Genomic DNA, 25,991 nt, shown 5'->3' on the forward strand with positions numbered 1-25,991 from the left:
CTCATGGACACAGCTTCAGCTCCATTGCCAGCACACTTGCCAGGCATCCAAGGCAAGTGAAAGGCTGAAAGCAATCACCTTCTCCATCTCCCCATGAGCAAGAGGAAAATCCCAGAACAGGTTATGGTTCTGTGAGGCACATTCATTTCCCTGTTCACAGCGCAATCAACCCGTAACTCCTCATTAAATATAAAAATGAGCATAAAACATGATATGACCAAGGAAACACAAAAATATGTAGTCAGTGGGAACCACTGTATATGAATTTGATGTTCTGATGAATCAAGCACCTGCAGCTTCTAACAAGGGCCAGATGGAATTGCAGTTCCCTCTCAGTTCCCAGAATCAGGCCCTGCGGTGGCAGTTGTTCATATACAGCTGCTGTACAGCACAGTTCTGGTTTCTTAAGCTACAGAGATCTCTCCTTGAAGTCAATCAGCATTGTGCCTGGACAAATATTGCAGGATCAGGCTATTTGTTAAAGCCCTGGCATCACAACTGCCTCTATGTGAATTTTGTAACGTACCAGTCAAGCATACACAATTATCCATGGAGTACTTCTGAAATGGCCAAGGTCACATGAGGATTTTATTGTATTACTGCAGTGCACCATCTTCCTTGCCAGCCCGTTGCTGTTCTGCTACAGACTGCATTACCATGCATCAGCAAATACACAAGCACAGTGCTATATTTAGTGTTTCATACATATCACTGAAGTAGAGGATGTGTCAGCTTTTAATCTGACTTCGGATTTTTGTCAGCAACATAAAAGCTCATTTTCCTTACCCGTGATGAAGTATGCTCTGTGTTAGTCATCTTGAGCTATGTGGTGATAACTTTAAAATACATCAGGCAGCTACAATGCCCAAACTGAACAGAATAATTTTTACTAAGAGATATACTAGGAGATAGTAAGGATGCATAGCGTCGGTCAGCCAGGTTTTAATAGTGACTACCACAGACTATCTAAACACCCAGCAGCAACCTGATGGCAAGAGGAGCAGATAACCAAGACGTTCTCTGCAGTACCACAACAAGCCATTAGGACGTCCTGGGCTACAAGTCCAGAATAGAGATAGGTGGTGCAGATTGGGTTTGGCATTATGTACCTGACAATATGAGAAGAAAAGCATTGACAATGATGACTTGAACAGAGTGGTCTATTGCATGGCAATGGGACTGGGGCAGTCCTAATAATGACTTCATCTATTAATGACAGCAGGAATGTGGTTTAATGGTTGGAATCACAGTTACCACCAGGACAGACATGTTCATTCTGAAAGAAAGTAGTGCTCAGTGGATGAAGCTGGTATTTTCACAGATCTTGGTAAAGCCACAGAAGAGGCTGTTTTTTACATATTCATAAAACTTATTCATGCCATCATGTACAAGCAGTGCAAGTGTGAATCATCTTCCTGTCTACTGCTTCTACAGAAAGCAAACAGATAACTTACTAACCTACAGACTAACAGTAAGCCTGTCCACAGGAAAACCAGCTGTTCCACTCCAAAGCGTTCCTTCTCCCTTGCAACTGTCCCCGGCACTTCGCTAACTGCATCTTAAAGGGTGTGGGTGACACCATGTTTGCAACCTAGGTCTAACTTCTAATAATATTGTATTTACTTAGTAGTGTGCAATTATATAAATATATTCATTTCCAAGTCTTGTGGAGCTCTGTTTCAGCCTAATCCAGGGTCATTTCAAAGCCAAAAGCTTCAAAGCCAAATAGAAATCAAAACTTCTCAATTTGAGAACTGTTATATCATCGCATGTCAAGACATGCACACCTATTTTATAGAGAAGATTTGAAATAGAAATTAATGGATGCTAACCTTTTCCTGTAAAATGGTTCAGTTTGAAGAAATTAGTGTTTTCTGCCAGAAGCATTTTCATGATAAATTTATTACTAGCTGTACCATATCCTAGATTTCCATGATTAAAGTTCCACCTCAGTAACAAAACTGTGTCAGAAAATGACCTGTCATTCTTCTTTCATGTCTGCAGTTATCAAATTTTCAACCATCAGGTTCTACTGTAAAGACGGGTACTAAGCTTCATCTCTTATGGTGACCGAATTAATGTTATCATAAAAGTAACACAATTCAAAAATTAATCATAGTAAAAAAATGGGAGCATTGCTAAAACCGTCAGATTTATTTAAAATGTATGTGCCATTGTTGTGTTTTCCTTTTCTTTATAAAGCAAGCCTTCAGTGTCATGGAGAGGTTGTGATCCAAGCAATGAAAGCAATAAAAACAATGGCTAAATCAATCTCAGAAATTGATGGGATTTGTTTAGCTTTGGAAAAGCACAGGCATATGTTTCATTGGCAAATACCATCATGGAATAAATACACATAAAACTCATAAAGCAGAAAAAGTTAATGTGCACAGCACTTGAATGAAAATACTTACACTATGCTCAACAGCCTTCACATTTTGTTGACCTGACGTTAAGTACATGAGGGTGAAATTGCCTACGCAGAACTGAATTTTCTAGGCCAGGGCTGCTGGCATTTTGCTAGGTCAGCACGTTTGCCAGCAGAGCCACTGCATCAGTGACATTGGCTGCAAACGGCTTCATTCATCTAACAGAGTTAAGGTGGCCCTTGGAAAGAACAGGGGATGCATTTCAGAGCAGAGCCAGATGCTACTCTGAGCAAGAAGAAATCACTGAGTTAGCAAACAGGCTTAAACTAGTCCTTCAGGCCAAAAATGATGCAAAGTCATCCAGGGACAGAGGGATAATTACAACAATGATGTCCAACTGCTTTCATTTTAATTGACACACACTGCATACATATTGGCTAACAAAACAGAAAAACCAGTCGGAAATGGGTGACTCCAGAGGTCAGTTGTTTTATGACTGAAATATTTCTAGCTGGTGAAGGCTTTTGTGGGAATGAGGATTCACTTAGACTTTGGGGACACTTCTTTTTGCAAAACTGTGGGGCTGTTATTCAATTCCAGTAAACCCTATTCTGGGAAGCAGTTTCTTTTCTCTATATTTCTTAATTGTGCTTCATTACAATTTAATAAGGACATTTACCCTCAATTAAGCAAATCATCAAAGCAGTTGTTTACTCCTCGTTGCAATGAATTGGTTTTGTCAAATGCACGTTTAATTGCGTGTTAAGTACCTTGCTGAATCAGGATCTCTGTGTGCATATCTGTTTATCCAAATCTTTTCTTAGCTCCTGGCGCACTAATGTACGTGGGATTCAGAGTATCCACGTCTTCAACTCCGCTTACTGCTCTGATCTTGGTGCCTCAGAGAACGTCAGCTGTAACTAAATAGTTTCCCCATAATGGTCAAACTCACTAACGCTGTTAATATTGTCCACTGCATTAACCAGCTAGCAAGCTCATGCTAAGGAGTGATGTGGGCACCGTGACTCTGCCACTGGGAACAAGGCCCAGGGTGAGGTGCTACATTTTTTGGAAAATGTGCCCATGTAAGGAGTCTCTTCACCAGGCTCAGCTGCTGTGCAAGCGCTGAGCCAGCAAACGGACTCAGGTACATTTCACCTCGGCTCACCCTACGCCCGCCAGTGCCTCGGCAAGCCCTTCAGTCCCACTCTGACACCAATTACAAACACTTGATTTGCCCCTGTTATTTCAAAACTCACCTTGCAAGCTGTAAGTCAAAAGTTGCTGAATTATCAGATTTCCTAAGAACCACGCAAGTCCTACACCACTATGTCATGAACAACAGCATGGAAGTGATTGCAGCAACTGCACAAAATAACCGAAACTCAGAACAGGAGAGATTCCCATGGGTGCTCCATCAACACATACATGTCTACACAAGCCACCAAGAACCTTTCAAGAAGTAATGCAGTGTCTTACCTGCTTCTTCCTTACACATCTTCTGAAACAGCACCTGTGAGAAATAAATTAAATTTTATTTCAGAATTATGCATTTTTTTCCCCTTCAAATAAGTTCCACTTTTCAGGATGACAATATGTCATTCTTAAACATCAGCGCCATCTTACACAGGGCGTAAAATCCAGACCTCATCAATAAAAATCACGGGGAATATCTCATTTTGCTTGCTGAGGACAACCTGGTGCCCAATCCCAAACCAGGTCCACCTGTCTTGCAGGGATTGAGCTCAGGAGCAGTCTCTGGCACAAGCAGGATATGTGCTGCAAGGATACATGCAGTCCAGCACACTGGAACATGCCTGAAAGCATCTCCCGATGCTGGTGGGGCTCAACAAGGCACACGTGGACAACTGTACCCACAAGTGGGAAACAGAGGACACTGAGGCTATAGCAGCTCGGAGTGGCAGAATGATGGTGCTTATTCAGCCGTGACCAGGAGAGGGTCTTTCTGCCTGAAGGATGGGGCCAAAATACCTTGCTGTGTTGTGTTCCTCATATTTTTCATCTCCCTGCTTCGGATCTGCCGAGCTAACTGAAAGTGGTACCACTAATGTCATACTTGGATGCAACTCCCAGCTCATTATTTTTCTCTTTCATAGCTTTCAGTGCCCAAAGCAGGAGGCTGTTCCCCGTGATTATACACATATCACCCATTCTCCTTTCATGTAACAGATCCATCAAATCTCCCAGCATTGCAGCCTGTAAATGAAACTAGCGTAACGGGTGAAACTCCACCTAATTTTTCTTTTTTTTTAATTGAACAGAAGGCTGAACTGATTCTTCCACATAGCAGTGAACTCACAGGTGTGAAGTGCCCAGTCTGCAGCCAGCTGAAAAGGCAGCCGCCCCTGTACCTTGCAGCGACACACTCCCTGTTCTTGCTATCTGCTTGTCTCCATATGGAAAACCATCTGCACCTTTCTGTCAGATGCACCAAGTGCTCCATTATCTCTTCAGTCAATAAGGCCTCTGCAGCCTTGGTAGGAATCTGTCATAAAAACATGTTATTTATTTACCTTTGTGATGTTGGAAAATTCCTCCTCTAAGCACGGAACTGAACTGGTTAAGCCTCTCTCTTAATAGCAGGAAAAGCACAGCTAGACTATAGTTGTCATCCCTTCTGAGAGGCAATTTCATTGTAAAAAAGCCTCTTGCTCCATTTGAAGGTCTGCCTGAGCAGCAGTTGAAAAAGCTGTCTTTAGCCAGCAGGCACCACGTGAGGTGGTCACTTCTAGATGGAAAAGTAATGAGTGTCTGAGTCCAAACCAGGTTTTGTTAATGGCAATTCGTAGCTTGGCTTAAGCTCCAAGTCGAGGCCAGCTGTGGTCTGCATGCTTGCCTGGACTGAATTGATTTCTACAGATTTTATCCAAGCTCTTTTTTGATTTTTAGCTCAGTGATGGTGAAATGCCCAGAGAGACTGGAGCTGAGCCCCCTTGCCGAGTGAGGGCCCACCAGTGCCAGGCTCTGTGGTACCTGCAGAGACCCTCATGCCAGACCTCTTCTGCTCTCGCTCTTAGCAAGGCTGGAGGGTTTGTCTCCCCCTACGTCTTCTACCTAGACAGGGAGAATGTGCATTTGCTTCCCACCTGGTTGAAGAGAAAATTCAACTTATTTCCGAAATCTTTATACATTGGCCCATTCTGCAAAGAGTAAGGAGCACAACTACAGTGCTACAAGCCAAAATTTCTCTAACAGCATCACTTAAAAGAGCCGGTGCTGAGTCCTCAGGAGGGGGATCTAGCAGAAGCATCTCGCTTTCATAGAGAAATGGGAAATCCAGGCACATGCTCTGTTGATTGGCAGGGGACAGGCAGGTCCCACGTACACGTGCTGGGCTTTTGGGCTGCCTTTCTGAGTGAGGAACATCATTCTGTCCCTCCACTGTGCGGCGAGCTTCGTTGTTCTCAATCACCCTGCTGCGGACAGGCACCTGATTTTTAGCATCACAATGCTGGCATAAGCACACTGGCGGTGGGAGCCTAAATTGTGAATACTGAATTGTGGGATAAGCACTTCTTGAAGAATACACAAATGATATGTGAATCAAAATAAATATGTCAGTCCCACTTGGATAGCTCATTTCTGTGTTCTGGTGCAGCCAGAAGGGCACCAGCTATTATAAAATCAAACCCAGGCTATGTTAACTTCCAAAATCTTTTTAGGATGACATACAAAAAGGATGCAAATCATTGCTGGAACAATCCCAAGTGGCAACAGAAAGCTGCCAACTAAAAGTGATTTATGGAAATAATAATGATAATGCACTATATAACTGATCGTGTAACAAAATACATTTATTGGAGCACTAGCATCCCATCTGAGCAGCATGGCACCATCTAATCAAATATATAGAAACCATGAAGCAAGAGAGTACAGCTCTAGCCAAAAGGCTGTTGCAGCACCTGCTGCTATGAATAATAAAGAAATCATTTGCTTACAATTCCAGCTGTAGCAATTTTGCAAGTGGAAGTGTCAAACAGAAGCCAAAGACAAACACACTCTGCTGATATAACCATGTTTTATTTGCTGAAGCATGTAAACCAGCAGGCAGAAACCAGAAATTTATTAGATACTGGGCCCATTTCTCCCCCCTCGGCAGTCCTGCATCTCAGCAGGGGCATCCCACGTTCACGGATGTGAGCAAAGGTTCCCAAGCAGCCTGCCTGCGGGGCAGCAGCCCTTGCTTTACGATCAGAGCAGGACGAGCCGGTCTGGTGAAGCAAAGCCTACCCTCAGCGGCGGTGCAGCTAGTTCGAGGGACAACTTGCAGTGAAGTGAAGCTCAAGGGGCTCATCCACACTGCTAAATGAAAGATGGCCGTTGATGAGGCCGAAGCACTGTACCTGCGTTTGTCCACCTGACTCAGCAGCCCTGGCTTTGTTCTGAACCGCTCTGAAGAGCCCTGCTCAGAGCAAGACAGCTATTGGAAAGAGTACCCTCAGCAGTGGGGACGAGGGGACACTTGGTGCCTCTGGGCCCTGGGCAAGGGACAGGTCCCTGGACCATATTTATATTGCCCTGTAAACACAGCATCCAAGCCAGTACCACTGAGTTTATGGGTCCTGTACAGATGAACAAGATGCCCAGAGAATTTTTTAGAAATCATTACCTGAATCTGAACCCCACAGAGCCAGATGAAAACAATGTCTCTGTTCAACAGCTGTCTAAAATCAGGGGCACCTTTAAGCACGTGAGTGATCCCATTAAAGCCATCTTTCACTTGCAGAGCCATGCATGTGAAAAAGTGTATTTGGGACACACAGCAAAGGAGGGAAGAAAGGCTGTGCATCTATTGGAGGGGGGAAAGTGAATGTAGTGCATTTATAAAGAACCGGAAAGACCTTCCTGAAGGGCATTCTGTGTGGAAACAAACTACTCAGGTGAACTCCTTGGGGAAAGGAAGGTAGAAGTAAAAGACCAGCATTATAAACTCAACAAGCAAAACAAACACTCTCATCAAAAAAATGTTTCTCTGATGTACACATAATCTTTCATGTTTATAAGTGATCAGGGCATGAAACTCATCAAACAATTGGATTAAATGATTTAATAATGTCCCAGTAAGATTATTGTCACATAAAAGCTTTTCTCTGACATAGAAGATGAATACAAAATGGTTGACTTGAACAAAGTCAAAACCATTTTAATTTGCAACAGCACAGAGATTCTGCAATGCCAGCCAATCCCATAATATCATATACTATTTAAAAGCAAAAAAAAAAAAAGATCATTTTGTATCCAAGTCTTTTGCTTCCCTCTTCCCCATCAACTCCTATTAGTTATTAGCTATTTTATGGTCTAATTAGAAATATGCCCAAATCTGCCACTGATATTCCACAGCACCTGTCAAACTGTAATCATTCACTCTCAGGAAATCACACCCTCCAAGAAAAATACAAAAGGTAATTATCTGTCCAGCATGCAAATAACTCTTCTGGGTGTTTAATGAAAAGCCAGATAATGTATTCAACATAGATATGGTATCAAAAATATCACCGCTACCAAATAAAACCTGGCATTTTGGCAGAACTACTTGACATCTACTGTTGATAAAAAAGGTTTTGGATTCTGCACGCTTGTGTTCTGCGGTGAGCAACCAACAGCACCACTCTGAAACACAATGCTTCCTCCAGAGGAAAAAAGAATAAATCTGTACGACTTCTTACTGGGTAACTGATACAGAAGGAAAGCTCTCTGAGCTGGAAAAAGTCCTGCAAAGTATAAAGACTGAAAATCCTTCTGGTTCTTAATTCTAGTGATTTAATAATCTGCTAGGCTTTAATTAAAGCAACATACAGACAGTTCTAAAGGAGGAAACCAGCAATCCACATGAAAAACTCAATCATTTGATTAGCAGGTTTATTAGATCCTTTCAGAAAGATGTTACAGAAGGAAAGAAAATCCGAGTTACTACTTCAAAATAAAATTCTAAAGCCCAAAATGTGAAGTAATATTATAACACTCAGCAATGTCAGCCTTAACTTGAAGTTGCCCAGCCCCAGCAATGAGATCTTCAGTCTGGATTACACTTGCAAGTTCCCTAGAGAGCGTTAGTCAGCCAAGAATAATGGCAATATTGAAGTTATCCCGTAGAAAACACTGCTGAGACTGCTGTGTCAGAAATCCGATTTCTCCCAGAGATTTGGCACCGATCTTTCATACAGGCTTGAAATCTCTTCTGGATATGGGTGCTTATGTTGTATCTTAGAGGCTGACAAACGGGCTCATAATTTTCCTTTAAAATACATCCACTGCAGAGCTGTTCTTGGAGACCATGTTTAATATACAGCCTGAGCTTTATTAGAGAAGTCACTTGGGGCATGGAAGGCACACCTTTTTGGCTGGATGGGATTCAGCCTCATACCTGCTGCATCATGTGTTGGCCTCCTTGACAGCTTAGAAAGTAGGGGGAAGGGGAAATTCTCAATTTCTTGCATTGAAGCTGGGCTGCTGCACTGCAAACTGTTCATGACTGATGGGGTCAAAGAAAGAAAGAAGGGTAAGCAGCTCCCTACTCTGCAGTTGAGCAAGTCCACTTGCTCATTCACTTCTAGAAGCGTAGCCAGCAGGTCGAAGGAGGTGATTCTGCCCCTCTGCTCTGCTCTGGTGAGACCCCATCTGGAGTCCTGTGTCCAGCTCTGGAGCTCTCAGCATAGGAAAGACATGGACCTGTTGGAGTGGGTCCAGAGGAGGGCCACAAAAATGATCTGAGGGCTGGAACAGCTCTCCTATGAGGAAAGGCTGAGTGAGTTGGGGCTGTTCAGCCTGGAGAAGAGAAAGCTGTATGGAGATCTTATTGCAGCCTTCCAGCACGTGAAGGGGGCCTACAAGAAAGCTGGAGAGGGACTTTTTACAAGTGCATGTAGTGATAGGACAAGCGGTAATGGTTTTAAACTGAGAGAGGGTAGGTTTAGTTTAGATATAAAAAAAAAATTCTTTACTCTGAGGGTGGTGAGGCACTGGGACAGGTTGCCCAGAGAAGTTGTGGATGCCTCCTCCCTGGAAATGTTCAAGGCCAGGTTGGATGGGGCTTTGAGCAACCTGGTCTGGTGGAAGGTGTCCCTGCCCATAGCAGAAGGGTTGGAACTAGATGATCTTTATGGTCCTTTCCAACCCAAACCATTCTATGATTCTATTATATTTTATGAAGTGGGGAAACTTGGGTGCAGGTCCCCTTTTATAGACTCTTTAGTATTTGGAATAAGAAAACATTTTTAAGAAATCAATGTTCTCATGCTGTTTTCATCATGCTATTTTAAAACAGTGCAAGATATTAAGAATATGCACAGCACCGATCAAGGCAATCTTGTTCCTCAGACGAAAGTTAACTTCAGCAAGGGTATTTGTTAACTGGACTGGACAGAGCGCCCTTGCTGGACCCAAAGCCCAGGGTGCATTTATGAGCCCTTGATCCTCCACGCTGCGTAACTGCTGGGTCACCCTTTGCTTTGTTTTTAACTGCTCCAATTAAGTATCTACAAATCAAACCTTAGCATAGTTCAAGAGATTGGGGACGACTCCCAGATGGGAATCATGCCATACTCCACAACATGCAGCATGTGCCCATCCCCTAAAACCCTCACCTCGTGGCTTTCACTTCACCGTGGGTACGAAAGATCCCACATACAAAACAATTATTGAGTCACAGGACCACAGGAGAAAGCACAGTGGAGAGCCAGGGCCAGTTGCTACAGAGGACAGATGTGGTCAGTCTGCTGTGCAGGGTTGCTAAGCCCTCTCTCTTATTCACACCTATCCTAAACAATTTAACATTAAAAATAATTTCCTTATGGCAGCTCACAGCATAGCTGTCATAGTGACAGATGGCTACTTCAGGTATCCTCAAATATAATAACATTCTATATTACTGAAGCTGTACAAATACATTAAAAAATAATTAATATTGTTCCACTTACTGCAAAAAAGACATGTCGTCCAAATATGTATCACCTTACTTGAAATTAATGGGTACATGTACCCTAGCAAAGCAGAGATTTGGCCAGTTTTATAAATAAACATTTATAAATGTGAACATAAATGAAAACTTATAAATGAACATTTTTAAAACTTGATGCAACCTGAAAGGATTTCTAAGGCTTCTTCCCTTTTCTAGCGTAGCTCACTGAGATGTATGCTGCTAACCTGCATGCCAGTGTGCTATCAAAAACAAACTGGACTGGTCATAAACAAGTCCAGTTGTGTGACAGCACTGCAGACACAGTCTTTCCACAGACATTTTAAACCTCTGATACTTCATCTCGTTTTCCAAGAGCAATGTAAAGTTTCAAGGGGTTGTCAAGAAAGAAATGTAAATAAAATAAACTGTGTTTCTCTGTAGCTGTCATAAAGAAAGTCTAATTTGGGGATTCTAATTTATTTCTTTGCTTTAAACTGGCAAAATTATAGAAATTGTCTTTTTCCCAGTTTCTCTGAGGATCTAGCATGTAGAACTGTTTACTCCTGTGCAAATAAAATTGAGCCCTAATATTTTATGATGATATTTCTAAAATGAGCCTAAGGGATTCAAGCATCAAGAAGAATACAGAGGACACAAAAAGATCTTTTGAAAACCCTAGACTTAATATGCTGAGTTGCATTCTAAAAAGATGAAATACTGTAAATATTGCCTCCAGATATAAAAGCATACTTAATCATTGTGCACAGCTTTAAAGAACACTTAACAAACATTTGAAAATTATTTTCTCTAGTTCAGTGTTTTAGCTGGCAAAATAAGACTTGTTTTTAAAATGTATTTTACTTTATTTGAAATATTCCTTCCAAATTTTACATCTAGATCAGATCTGGTTTGAAAACCACTGACACAGTAAGATTTATTCAGTTGTTTTCTTCTGTTTGCTACAAACCTGTATTTATTCTGTCCATGTACTACTGATAGAGTCCAGACAGTAACGTGACATTTCATGTTGCTGTAGTTTTGAAAGCTTTGATGAAATAGAAAACTGGCTGAAAAGTATTTTACGGCAAAAACTTTTGAATTACTTAATAAAGAAAAAGGTTTATAGTAAGTATAGCAGGGTGATAAGAAAGTCTGTAACTATGAAAACCATTTCAACAATGTTCAAAGTGAAATCAGAAGAAAAAGAGCCGAAAAACTAACGGTAAGGGATCATGCATTTCAGCAACTGTAACTTATCATGCTTAACTTAAAAATTGTATTATATTAATAGACCAGAGAGATTTTGACTTCCAGCACCTGCTAATATGATTTCAAAGTGTCAAGCAATTATGGCACTGGTGGTTATACCTGGATTTTTATTGAGGAGGATTTGGTTCCAACACACGAGGAGCAGCAACCTGCAGTGAGTGTTAGGGTGTGCTTCTATGGTATTTCTTATGATATTGAATCAGTCCAGTTGCTCATTTTGCCATCGAATTGGATGATGCCATTCATCCCTTTGGCTCAGCTGGCCATGCCTATTCACCTTCCACCAGCACTGGTGCTCATCTCGACAAATAGGAAACGAAAGCAGCAGAACATTAACTTTATCCCCCTAAAGTTTCTGCTGTTAATTTGTCCCTTTCATTACAAGATCTCTGTTACAGCCACCATTTCTTCTGCCTGACATGTTGCTCTGATGCGAGTGCTTTGTTCAAAATTCTGTAACATCAAGGGTTTTTGCTATCACCATTCTCCATTACCGTTGCTTCTCCTGTCACTTCCTCTCTGGGATAACATGACACTGTTTGCTATTCCGCAGTGGTCTTTCCAGGTGGATTTTAACCTCCATCCTTCATAGGATGTCCGCATAGGACAGATGATTGACACTGCAAACTACAGGCAGTTTGAAGCAGCAGCTCTGAAGAGCTAACTCTCTGGTCTCCTAAATTTGGCCCCAGTCCAACCAGCTGAAATTTGAATGTGAAATTTTTTCTATTGTGTAATAAATAGTGAAAAACCTCGGTGTCGAGAAGAGCCTCTTATTTACTGACTATGCCATACAACATATGCAGGTATGCTCAGATACCACCATCCACATTAGGGAAACGAAATGTTGCTGAGGTTTGCAACTGATACACAAAGAAAGACGAGAGCAAATGATACCAGAATCAGTAGAAGCAGTAAGCTGGAGACTGAAATTATCGAGGAATTTTTCCACAACTTTTCCATTTAAAAATTCAGTTGAAACAACTTTTAAACAGAGAAAGCAAATTATCATATAAAAAAGCAAATTATTTGCATTGTTGAAATCTTTCATTTTGATAGGTTTCAATGAAAAAATGCCTTTTTGTGTTTAAAATGTGTTTACTTTAAAATTTAACTAACTACATTAGATTGCTTAAGAAATACACAAAGTGATATTTAACTGGTCTTGGCCTGTGAAATTGAACCAGATAAGACAAATTCAAAAACCGACAAAATATTTCACAGAACAGAAAAACTATTTCTACCAATATCTCTATTTCAAACCATGAAAGTAGGACCCCAAGGTATCATAAGGTCAGATACCTTCTTCACCTTCAAAGATTTTATATTTTTTTTATATCTGTGATTTTGGAGGCCACTGGAATAAACTTAGAAAATAGCTCTGATCAGTTAAAATATTTTTTCAGAAATGTAGATACCTAGAAGTCCAGAATGTTACTTTGCTGTAACATATCCATGGTAATTTTCTTAAATTTTCAGGGATTCTAAGTTACGTCTGCAGAAGTGCATGTTCTAACCAAAGCAAACTGTGACAACAGCTTATCTGTTGTCACTATTTTGCCCTTTGTGGCCAGCTGGGTATACTTGCAGGACAGAATACAGAATACAGAATACAGACAATCCACTGCAGAAGCAGATGCCCTGCATCCCTTCAAGGTGACCAGGGCAGCCAAACTGGTCTGGTACCACCCAGTAAAGATGGTGGTGTACCACCCCCCCCTCCCCCCAGCTTTCACTTACACAAACTCTCTAGAACACTTACAGCTCTTCTTGCTTTTAAAAAGGCTTTTATAGTAGTTGATATTTTAAAATCTAATTAAAAACTGACAGTTCATTATTGTGTTCTTGCACTGTCAGGAGAAAAGCAGACGCAGGCAATCTCGAGCGTTTAGCCCAGGAAACAGTTTGAGGAACACGTATCCTGGTTTGGTCTATACAGTGTCCTGAATGTTCAGTTCATCCTCCCCAATTCCCAATACCCACTCTCTGCGATCACTTCCTTACAGGATACAGTTTTGACACGTTTCAGCAAATTTCATTGTGATAAAAACAAAATCTGTCCTCTTTATGCTGCTTTTACCTTTGGCAAGTCCCAGGAGCTCTTAGTCATTTTGAACTCTGGACTCTGCAGCAGGACTAACATCAACATGCTCAGAACTGTGCAAACATCAATTAATGCTCAGCCCTGCGTTAAGATAACTCGTTATGCTTCTGTATAAACAAAGCCATGAATAAAGACTGGAGATAACATAGTTGTCACAATATATGTGTGGCAGTCAGGTGGAAATGTGATGGGGCGGAGGTGGGAGGAAGAAAGACAAAAAGAAGAGCAGTGACTGCCAAAGAGAGATGGACAAAAGTGAGGAGGGGGAACAGTCCCTGGTTTTTACAATCCTGGAACAATACAGTGAGTCACACATTGCTATCATTTTTACCCTCTTGAGTAGGAAGAAGTGCTATATCTATTTTAAAGATAAAATGAAGTGGGAAAGGTACAAGAGGTCACACAACAACAAAGAGAGGCATGAAAGCTGGGGACTGTGCTCTCCTGCTATGGGAAATCACAGAATCACAGAATCACAGAATAGTAGGGGTTGGAAGGGACCTCTGTGGGTCATCTAGTCCAACCCCCCCGCCGAAGCAGGGTCACCTACAGCAGGCTGCACAGGACCTTGTCCAGGCGGGTCTTGAATATCTCCAGAGAAGGAGACTCCACAACCTCCCTGGGCAGCCTGTTCCAGTGCTCCGTCACCCTCAGAGGGAAGAAGTTCCTCCTCATGTTCAGACGGAACTTCCTGTGCCTCAGTTTGTGCCCATTGCCCCTTGTCCTGTCACTGGGCACCACTGAAAAGAGCTTGGCCCCATCCTCCTGACACCCACCCTTCAGATATTTGTAGGCATTTATAAGGTCCCCTCGCAGCCTTCTCTTCTTCAGGCTGAACAAGCCCAGTTCCCTCAACCTCTCCTCGTAGGGGAGATGCTCCAGTCCCCTCACCATCCTTGTAGCCCTCCGCTGGACTCTCTCCAGTAGCTCTTCATCCTTCTTGAACTGGGGAGCCCAGAACTGGACACAGTACTCCAGATGAGGCCTCACCAGGGCAGTGTAGAGGGGAAGGAGAACCTCCCTTGTCCTGCTGGCCACACTCTTCTTGATGCACCCCAGGATCCCATTGGCCTTCTTGGCAGCCAGGGCACACTGCTGGCTCATAGTTAACCTGTCGTCCACCAGGACACCCAGGTCCCTCTCCGCAGAGCTGCTCTCCAGCAGGTCCACCCCAAGCCTGTACTGGTGCATGAGGTTGTTCCTCCCCAGGTGCAGGACCCTGCACTTGCCCTTGTTGAACCTCATCAGGTTCCTCTCTGCCCAGCTCTCCAGCCTATCCAGGTCACGCTGAATGGCAGCACAGCCTTCCGGTGTATCTACCACACCTCCCAGTTTGGTGTCGTCAGCAAACTTGCTGAGGGTACATTCTAACTCTTCATCCAGGTCGTTGATGAAGAAGTTAAACAAGACTGGGCCCAGTACTGACCCCTGAGGGACACCACTTGTCACCAGCCTCCAACTAGACTCAGCGCCGCTGATGACAACCCTCTGAGTTCTGCCATTCAGCCAGTTCTCTATCCACTTCACTGACCACTCATCCAGCCCACACTTCCTCAGCTTCCCCAGGAGGATATCATGGGAGACTGTGTCGAAAGCCTTGCTGAAGTCAAGGTAGATAACATCCACAGCTCTCCCTTCGTCTACCCAGCCAGTCATGTCATCGTAGAAAGCTATCAGATTGGTCAGGCATGATTTCCCCTTGGTGAATCCATGCTGACTACTCCTGATAACCTTCTTTTCTTCCACTTGCTTCATGATGGCCTCCAGGATAAGCTGCTCCATCACCTTTCCCGGGATGGAGGTGAGGCTGACCGGCCTGTAGTTCCCTGGGTCCTCCTTCTTGCCCTTTTTGAAGATTGGAGTGACATTGGCCTTTCTCCAGTCCTCGGGCACCTCTCCTGTCTTCCAGGACCTCTCAAAGATGATGGAGAGTGGCTCAGCAATGACATCCGCCAGCTCCCTCAGCACTCGTGGGTGCATTCCATCGGGGCCCATGGATTTGTGGACATCCAGATCGCTTAAGCGATCCCTCACACAGTCCTCCTCGACCAAGGGAAAGTCGTCCTCTCTGTAGGCTTCCTCTCTTACCTCCGGGGCCTGGGATTCCTGAGGGCCAGTCTTAGCACTGAAGACTGAAGCAAAGAAGGCATTCATTAGCTCTGCCTTCTCCGCATCCTCCGTCACCAGGACACCCGCCTCATTCAGCAGCGGCCCCACATTGTCCCTAGCCTTCCTTTTGCTGCTGATGTAGTTGAAGAAGCCCTTCTTGTTGTTTTTGACATCCCTTGCCAGCTTCAATTCCAGGTGAGCCTTGGCCTTCCTCGTCGCATCCCTGCATGCTCTCACTACGTTTCTGTACTCTTCCCAAGTGGCCTGTCCCTCTTTCCACATGCCATGCACCTTTCTCTTCTGCCTGATCTCCGCTAGAAGCTCCTTGTTTAACCATGCAGGTCTCCTTCCTCCTTTGCTAAATTTCTTTCTCAGGGGGATGCATTGCTCCTGTGCATGGAAGAAGTGTTGTTTAAAAAGCGACCAGCACTCATGGACCCCCCTGCCTTCGAGAGCCCTGGCCCACGGGATTCCTCCCAGTAGCTCCTTGAAGAGGCCAAAGTCAGCCCTCCTGAGGTCCAGGGTTTTGATCCTGCTTATCGCCCTGCTTCCTCCACGCAGGATCCTGAACTCGACCATTTCATGGTCACTGCAGCCGAGTCTACCTCCAACCTTCACATCCTCCACCAGTCCCTCCTTGTTTGTTAACACAAGGTCCAGCAGCGCGCCTTTCCTTGTTGGTTCCTCCACCACTTGCATCAGAAAGTTATCATCGATGCTCTGTAGGAACCTCCTGGATTGCACCTGCCTAGCTGTATGGTCTTCCCAGCTGATGTCAGGGTGGTTGAAGTCCCCCATGAGAACCAGAGCCTGTGACTGTGAGGCTGCTTGCAGCTGCCTGTAGAAGGCTTCATCAACCTCCTCCTCCTGGTCGGGTGGCCTGTAGTATACACCCACCGTAATGTCACCCGTGTGAGCCTGTCCCTTAATTCTAACCCACAAGCTTTCAACTCCTTCTTCACTTGCCCCCAGGCCAAGCTCAATGCATTCCAGTTGCTGCCTCACATATAGAGCAACTCCCCCACCTCTCCTTGTTGGTCTGTCTTTCCTAAAGAGTCTGTAGCCATCTATGACAGCATGCCAGTCATGCGAGTTGTCCCACCACGTTTCTGTGATGGCGACCAAGTCGTAGCCGTCCTGCTGTATAATGGCTTCCAGCTCCTCCTGTTTATTGGCCATACTACGTGCATTGGTGTAAACACACTTGAGCTGGGCTGTCAATCTCACCCCTGGCCTTGGCACTCTAAGCCTAGGCTCATCCCTAGTGAGCTGGGCAATATCCCCTTCCCCCTTCAAACCTAGTTTAAAGCCCTCTCAATGAGCCCCGCCAGCTCGTGGCCAAGAATTCTTTTCCCCCTTTGTGATAGCTGAACTCCACTTGTTGCCAGCAGGCCCGGTGCTGTGTATACCTCCCCATGATCAAAAAAGCCAAAATTTGACCGATGGCACCAGTCCCTGAGCCACCTGTTAACCAGGTGAGTTTTCCTGCCCCTTTCAGTGCTGTCCCCTGCCACTGATGGGATGGAGGAAAACACCACCTGCGCCCCTGATCCCTCAACCAGTCGCCCCAGTGCCCTGAAGTCCCTTTTGATGGCCTTGGCACTTCTTTCTGCTACCTCGTCTCCGCCAACCTGCATTACCAAGAGGGGGTAGTAATCAGAAGGCCGCACCAGACCAGGGAGTTTCTTCGCAACATCCCTAACCCGGGCCCCAGGGAGGCAGCAGACTTCCCTGTGGGATGGGTCCGGTCGGCAGATCGGGCCCTCTGTTCCCCTCAGAAGGGAATCACCTATGACAATGACCCTCCTTTTTTTCTTAGTTGAGGCAGTTGTAATACGTGGGGCTGTCTGACTCGTTCTAGGCAACCCCCTGGATGGAGCCTCACCTTCACCCACATCCTCTGTGGCCAGTCCCTCACATTCCAGAGCCCCATACCTGTTGCTTAAGGGCAACTGAGCAGGTGAGGGAGGCTGGGGGGAAATTCGCTTGCCCCTCCGAGCAGGGACCTGTTTCCATTCCCCCCCATCTCTTAGGCCCCCTCTTTCTGCTCGGTGGCAAGAGGGATGGGGGTTCTCTGCTTTCTGTGGAGCCGCCTCCTGCTGCCGCTGCCTCAGGGAGGGTAGGGTGCGGCTCCACCAGTCGATCTCCCTCTCACACTCCCGGATGCTCCTCAGCCTCTCCACTTCCTCCTTCAGTTCTGCCACCAGGCTGAGCAGGTCATTCACCTGCTCGCACCGAACACAGCCGTTGTCTCTGCTGTCCTCCGGTACAAGCGCCAGGCTCAGGCACTCCCTGCAGCCAGAGACCTGGACACCCGCGTTCTTGCATGGGGCCTCCGTCTGGGTCCCCACACTCCTTCGAGCCACAGCTTTACCACGGGTGGTAACCATGGCTAGAGTATCTCCTGGAAGAGCGATGCCCACTACTTGAGTTGCCAGAAGGGGCGGCTGTACCCTGCCAGCCGCCTTCCCCGCTCGCCCTGCCCGCGCAAACTGCTGCGCCGCTCCCGGGCTGCTGCGCCGCCTCTGTTTGCCGGCTCTGTTCGCCCGCGCTCCTGGTCGCTCGCGCTCCCTGGGGGCTGCTCTTATCCCTGAGGGGGTTTGGCCGCTGTCACACTCGACTCCGCCCCCGCTGAGTCAGAGCTGCTGCTCGTTGGCACTTCCCGCTTTCCCGCTGAGGGGGGGGGGGCTGGGGTCTCCTCTCTCTCTCGGCGCTTTTTGCCGCCTCGCCGCTGCGGTTTTGCCACCGGAGAAAGGGTCCCTCGGCGCGAGCCTCTGCTCCAGAACCCTTCACCTTCAGTAGCTTCGCCGAAAAATGAGTGACTTCTAAAGCAAACAACAGTTAGCAGTAATCCATGGTAGAACATGAAAATCAAGCTTTGTGAGCTCTGGCTAGAGCTGTGGTGTTACTTTAGCTTGGCCCAGAGTAGTACATAGCTGGGAATGAACTTCAGACTGCCATAGCAGCAGATTGTTTGCTTTCAATATTCAGCGTCCACAGAAATGTTTCATGATGGCTAGGCTCTCAGCTGGTATTGGGTATTCTCCCTGACAGTCAACAAAACTAATCACTATAATATAACCTCAGTCAAAAATGCACGGTTCCCAGTAAACTGATGTACTAGCAATTGGTTAAAATCTTGGTTCGCATTTCATGCTTTTCGAGGAAAAATAAAACAAAAGCGGCTTGTTTAGTGGTCAGTTTTCAGAAAAAGACAAAGCAGGGATAAGTTAAGAATAAAGTATTTTATTCAAAAGAGTTACTGAAAACTACAGAAACTGTGCATAGCAGAAGCATTCTTCCTGACAACACCTGTATGAAAATGTTAGGTAGCATCTCTGCTGCTTCTAGTGTCCCAGCAAAGGTGATGCCCTTAGGAGAAGCAGAGATCCTGATTGGTTTGTATCTAGTAATTCATTGAATGACTTAATAATCACTTTATAGATTTTAATCTTTATATAACATTTTGATATTTGGAATCTGCTGTAAATCCTTTTCAATTTCTTATCAATTGTCTTGGATTGCCTGTGTGGCTTTGTCTTTGTTTACTAGTTTGCTTTTATGCCAGATTTAAATAAAAATCTTTCTCATGCTGCCTTCTCCCATGCAAATGCCATGCTTTCCCTTTGGGAGGTTTCACAGCTCTCCCTTTCCAAGAAAGAATATAATGTCTCTCAGTACCATCAGCACCAGGCAAGGTGATGCCATCTACCTCACCATCTCACAGTAAACTCCTACAAGACATTTCAGAAATGACCACTCCATTGCAAATTCTGGTGTAGCCCATAAGAAAATGAACGCTTAACTGTGAGGTATATCAACTTCTGTTGTTTATTTTCAAAATGAACTCTTCAACCTGTATAAATAAAGGACAATGAATTTGTGTGATGGTTGTAAAGTTAATATTTTCATAGAAAAGTATACGTTTCCCTTTGCAGTGGGGTTCACTGTCTCTTCTGCTGTCAGCAAATTCCCAGGTGCAATTCTGATAACTACCATGTAAACTTCTAAACAACTTCAAAGCTCTGCGTACTCAGTCATCTGCTTAAACTTTTGCCTTACCTGCCAAGATTATGCAGAACAGTATGCCCATGGCAAGAAAAGTTGGGTGAATTTATGCCACATTAGAAGTTAAGAACCAATTGTGCATATGTGAGCTAAGGCCATGTGGGCTGTAATGCAGCAAAGGACCAATACACATGTATAGCTTGATATGATTTAGACTAGGTATGCTTGATGTTAAGTATATGCTTAAACCCAATTATTTTTATACACTAACTGTGGTGTTGGACTGCCTTTGGCTCAACTCAGTCTAGAGAGACTGGAGCTGGAAGCCTCCACTACCACACACATAATGCACAAACCATAATCACAGAATCACAGAATCACAGAATCACAGAATAGTAGGGGTTGGAAGGGACCTCTGTGGGTCATCTAGTCCAACCCCCCTGCCGAAGCAGGGTCACCTACAGCAGGCTGCACAGGATCTTGTCCAGGCGGGTCTTGAATATCTCCAGAGAAGGAGACTCTACAACCTCCCTGGGCAGCCTGTTCCAGTGCTCCGTCACCCTCAGAGAGAAGAAGTTCCTCCTCATGTTCAGACGGAACTTCCTGTGCCTCAGTTTGTGCCCATTGCCCCTTGTCCTGTCACTGGGCACCACTGAAAAGAGCTTGGCCCCATCCTCCTGACACCCACCCTTCAGATATTTGTAGGCATTTATAAGGTCCCCTCGCAGCCTTCTCTTCTTCAGGCTGAACAAGCCCAGTTCCCTCAACCTCTCCTCGTAGGGGAGATGCTCCAGTCCCCTCACCATCCTTGTAGCCCTCCGCTGGACTCTCTCCAGTAGCTCTTCATCCTTCTTGAACTGGGGAGCCCAGAACTGGACACAGTACTCCAGATGGGGCCTCACCAGGGCAGTGTAGAGGGGAAGGAGAACCTCCCTTGTCCTGCTGGCCACACTCTTCTTGATGCACCCCAGGATCCCATTGGCTTTCTTGGCAGCCAGGGCACACTGCTGGCTCATGGTTAACCTGTCATCCACCAGGACACCCAGGTCCCTCTCCGCAGAGCTGATCTCCAGCAGGTCCACCCCAAGCCTGTACTGGTGCATGAGGTTGTTCCTCCCCAGGTGCAGGACCCTGCACTTGCCCTTGTTGAACCTCATCAGGTTCCTCTCTGCCCAGCTTTCCAGCCTATCCAGGTCACGCTGAATGGCAGCACAGCCTTCTGGTGTATCTACCACACCTCCCAGTTTGGTGTCATCAGCAAACTTGCTGAGGGTACATTCTAACTCTTCATCCAGGTCATTGATGAAGAAGTTAAACAAGACTGGGCCCAGTACTGACCCCTGAGGGACACCACTTGTCACCAGCCTCCAACTAGACTCAGCGCCGCTGATGACAACCCTCTGAGTTCTGTCATTCAGCCAGTTCTCTATCCACTTCACCGACCACTCATCCAGCCCACACTTCCTCAGCTTCCCCAGGAGGATATCATGGGAGACTGTGTCAAAAGCCTTGCTGAAGTCAAGGTAGATAACATCCACGGCTCTCCCTTCGTCTACCCAGCCAGTCATGTCATCGTAATCACCCCCTCTTCCCTTCCCCAAGTAAGAGCATACATATATATATACACACATATAAATATGCACCTCTGATTCATCCACCCTTCTAATTTTTTCCCTTCAAAAAACTGCTGAGGTTCAGAGAGAGCAGAAATTTGTGTGTCCATACACTGAAGGTGCTGCTGGCTCAACCTGTGACCTCCAGCAAGTCAGTGCAGCACTGAGTGAACGAAGGAATGGATGTTTTTCAGCTAGTCATGAGCATCTCCACTCCTACAGTGACACTTGGATTACTGCTGTCCAGACCAAACCCTTAATCAGTTTGGTCTCTAACTTCTGCATCTGTATCACTATTATTATACATGCCCAAAGCCTAACCGAAAGCCAGAAGGAAAAGATGTTAGGGCATCCACAACCATAAACATTTTTCATCACTTATAATCTCTTGTCATACAGATATCATAAAATGTCTGTACAGAAGCATTAACATCTTGACTTTTCTGCATCACATCATGGACAAAAATAATAATGAGATGCTTAGTTGTCTGCACGCATCCTTCTCACAACAGAAGAGAGCAGAGATTTGTTAGGGACTGGCTCAAGTTCTCTCCTACTCTCTCTCACTCACTCATTCCCACACACACACGCATTCCTGCATAGCCTAAAGCAGCTTCAAACTCATTTAAATATAGGTACTACTGACTCAAGCTATTTTGAAGTAAAAAAAGATATACCTTACTGCTTGATACAGGATAAAATAACTATACTCCCACAGAGGGTTTTAAAATTGGAACGTATTAACTCTCAGCTGACATGCACAGCCAAAACAAATATACTCACAGAACTATCTCCACACCTTATACTCCTATATGATGAACTGATTTTTTGGTTCTCTGCAATGCAGGCAAATATTTCATCTCTCTTGCCTTTTTTTTTTCTTTTTTTTTTTTTTTTTTTTTTTTTTTTTTTTTGTAGCGAAGCACTACAACCTTCCTAAAAATATTGAAGGATCCTTTAGTGGAAAGCTCCATAACCTTCTCATAGTGTTACTGTTCTGGGTAGCTCAAGATGATCTCTGAACTGAATTTAAGGTTATATAATTCCGAACAAAAGTGTTATTAGGCAAGTTTCAGACAATCAAAGTAAGAAGAAATAGTTCACAGCATTACCTAACATTTATGACAATATTTATGGCATAATTTTTACACCACTCACATGCATATCATGGACTTCAACTAAACACTGACAGAATTAATGAAGATTTCTCTGTCACCTTGCATATCCTGTTATTCTTAATCACTGTGAAGTAAATATCATCCTTTTCTGTTTTCCATTTCATAATTCAAGTTAATGGCCACTGCTAGAAATTTGTTTTTACAGTTAGATTTAAGGCACTATTCATCTTTTGAGAAGCACTGATTTGACAAAAGCACCATTGCTTCAGCTGGTCTTAAATCAAGGTAGGTCTGATTTATATGAACTGAAAGTCAGGTCCAACAAAAATAAACTTTTAAAGTGAAAATTATTGCTGTCAACTCTGAAAATAGAAAAACCCTACAGTAAAGGATGCACCTACTGATCACCATCTATTCTCTGTACAGTTTTACTCACTTAACCATAACAACTAAAAATCATACTAATTCACAACACAACATCTGAACTCAGGAAGTGGCTGTTACTATTCTGTTTTTAAAAGTATTTTCTAACTGGTGTATTCTCATGTTCCAGGAAGAAGTAGTTAAATGTGAAACATTCGTAAAGGGACTCTAAGTGGGCGAACCCTACTAACTGGTGCAAGAAAGGAATCTCAGCTTCCTGTGTCCTCTGACTGGGCTTCTGGACTACTGTCAAAGTGCACATCTGTCAACAACCTCAGTGACAGCAGCTGTTGGAAAACTGGATGCTGGATGCCTCCCCACCTTTACAGATTGAATTTTGCTGCAGTGTGGAGATGCACATTTGATTAGTAATTGTTACACGATTGGAGGGGTGACGGTGGCTCTCTCAAAGTTTCACGGCTGTAAGAAAACCTGCTCCCCAGTCCTTGGGGACCTCCATGCTGTATCAGCAATAGCTGTCAGCAGCACCTGGACATATGGATGGGGCAAAAGCAGCAGGACTTTCCACCATAAACTCCAGCTGAATAATCAGACTTCCTGGGGAGCAGTTTGGATGTAACCAAGATAGCCACAGTTCTGGAGAAAATCGTGTGAAATAACCACGTATGCGAGTCCTTCGACTGCCTGAGCATTAGTATACTTTTATGGTAGACGGTGAAAAACAACTGACATCAGATCTTGTTTCCCTTTGCCACTTAAATCAAGAAAGTGGAAGAAGTTCTACCAAGATATACGTAGCTCTCCAAAGAATAAATAATAAACACACTAAAAATACAAAAAAGAAACAAATAAAAGAAAGAATAAAAATATAACACATCCAATTTGCTCCATTACGGGACTTCAGTGTCTTTCCAAGAAAAGGCCTGAAGGACAGCTCTGCCAGCAAGAGTGGCAGACAACAGAAGCATCGGCAGTGGATTACCAGAGCAGATTTTAGTGGACTAGAGTCTCAGCTGCGGTATGTCCTAGGAAGACTTTCTACAAGACCCAGAAGCTGGAGCAATCATTTTGTACTTCACGGGGTAACGACCCGATGAGAACAGAGAGATGTCACATTACAGTCGTCCTGCTTCCTGCGCTCCAATTCATAGTGACATGCAGCTGAGGACATGCCCATACTGCAGATGCAGTAGGACAGGACCTTTAAATAATTATGAGTAGCTGTTTAGCCACAGAAGCATGTAGCTTCATGCAACTAAGTTTTCAAAGGCCACTGGCCACTTGACAGCTGATAGGAAAGGTCTGAGGTCCTTCTTTCAGGATTAGCTTTACCTCAAGACTGGTGGCTAGGTCTTGACTTAACCTAGGACCTACCACACTTATGAGAGCTTGAAGGAGATCATTTGATATGCAAAACCCTACTATGAGCTGCTAAAGATCTACCATGAATTAATTATAGAAACTCTGGAATTTTGATCTGCTTATTATTTAAGTTCAAATGTTGCATCCCTTACAGCAATAGCTATGACTCAATGATCACTTGCATTTTCACACTCAGGGCCCTCCAGCATTTTCAGGCTGTCTTTAAAACCCATTTTTCATCAGAAATACCTATTAATATTTTACTGCCGGTGAAAAGAAGAAACATTCAATTAAAACATTAATTTAAATAGCTAAGTGTTTACACTAAATCAAATGCAACAGCAGATAATCAGATACAAGGACGTACTTCATGACAGCATGTTTTAGCTCATCAAGTATAACATCCATGCAGTGTGCCAAGCCTCCTTATCATATACACGATTAAAGAACGAGAATATGTAATTCTGGCCAGATGATTTAAGATGGGAGGAGAGGCCTTACCCATAAATAAATTTGACTGTGAATTTAAGGAATTATCATTATTTCACTTGCTTTTTTATATTTCAGAGTCTTCGTATCCCTTTTGTCTGAAAGCATAGCTATGCAAGCCCAATTGGGCAGCAAACGCTGAGCGTATGTATTACCACGATACACTGCCCAGAGCTCCTCTGGTTTTCATGCTAAACATTCTTAAGGCTCTTTATAAAAAAAAGTCTGATTTCTTGCAACATTTTCTCTACTACATATTGCAATATTCACCTTCACTCTATGCTAAATCTAACACAATTCAAATCTAATCTTAGGCAAACCTAAGCTCATTATTGACTAAAATGCATTCTTGCAAGAACACTTTGATTTTAGTAAAAAATCAGTCAGACAAATGACAATTCTAGGATGACTTTTGTCTTAAATAGTTCTGGAGGAAAGAAAAAGAGACTCAAATTATGTTCTACACAAGGGTTGTTCCACATTTGGTACCAGAATGTACCCATCTCTCTCATCTCCAACAGTCTTAAAGTTTTTGATCCTGTGTTGTGATTTTGCACTACACTACAGGCCAGCATTTTGATAGTCACAGTGTTTTTGAGTACCTATTGAGAGCTTTTTTTCATATGAGTTTAAAGCACCAATTCAAGACAGCAACGTGAGAATGGAGCAACCTACCATTAACATAGTGTTATAGTTTTTTATTACTTACACTACAAAACACCCCATGTTCAGGATGCAACCATAAATAAGATCACTTTTTTATGGGAACAGACAGTATATGAAAAATGAGATGAAAAACTATGCATAGGTATATGATGAAAAGATGATCACTGCCTCAAAGACCTTACAGCCTAGCAGAGACTTTCATTCCAGACACTACAGTGAAGACGACATCTGACATGCAGCTGCCAAGCGGACCACCCTTGCCCAGTTGGGTGCCTGTTCTCAAAAGTGTAATCCAAGCTTGGATCTCAGGTGGATGGAGGATAAAATGCGTAGGCAGGCACATGAGCTCCAGAGAGGACAGGGAGTTCAGAAACCCCCCGAGCTCAGCATTTCACACCAGCCAGCTGTAGATTTCTGTGCCAAGAGAGGGGCTGTACGGATGGCTCTCAGGAACTGTAGCTGTCACCAACACAGGATGCTCAAGTGCCTACTACAGATGCTTACAATTTCTGAACTGGTGCCAGAGGATAATGGATACAAAAAAAGAGGTGGTCTTCTTCCTGCCACTAGTTCTGCCTCTAA

General features: G+C 44.1%; 1 protein-coding gene across 2 annotated transcripts in view; it reads right to left on the bottom strand.

The window, feature by feature from the left end:
- The window catches only part of STARD13 (StAR related lipid transfer domain containing 13), a 267,832-nt gene that overhangs the window by 167,938 nt on the left and 73,903 nt on the right, over positions 1-25,991 (bottom strand). For both annotated transcript variants that reach the window (XM_075420301.1, XM_075420308.1), the window contains one exon: positions 3,849-3,882. In XM_075420301.1, coding sequence (XP_075276416.1) covers positions 3,849-3,882 — 34 coding nt within the window. The remainder of the gene's footprint in view (positions 1-3,848; positions 3,883-25,991) is intronic.

This window comes from Opisthocomus hoazin, chromosome 1 (assembly GCF_030867145.1).
Source record: "Opisthocomus hoazin isolate bOpiHoa1 chromosome 1, bOpiHoa1.hap1, whole genome shotgun sequence".
In the NCBI taxonomy this organism is placed as follows: domain Eukaryota; kingdom Metazoa; phylum Chordata; class Aves; order Opisthocomiformes; family Opisthocomidae; genus Opisthocomus; species Opisthocomus hoazin.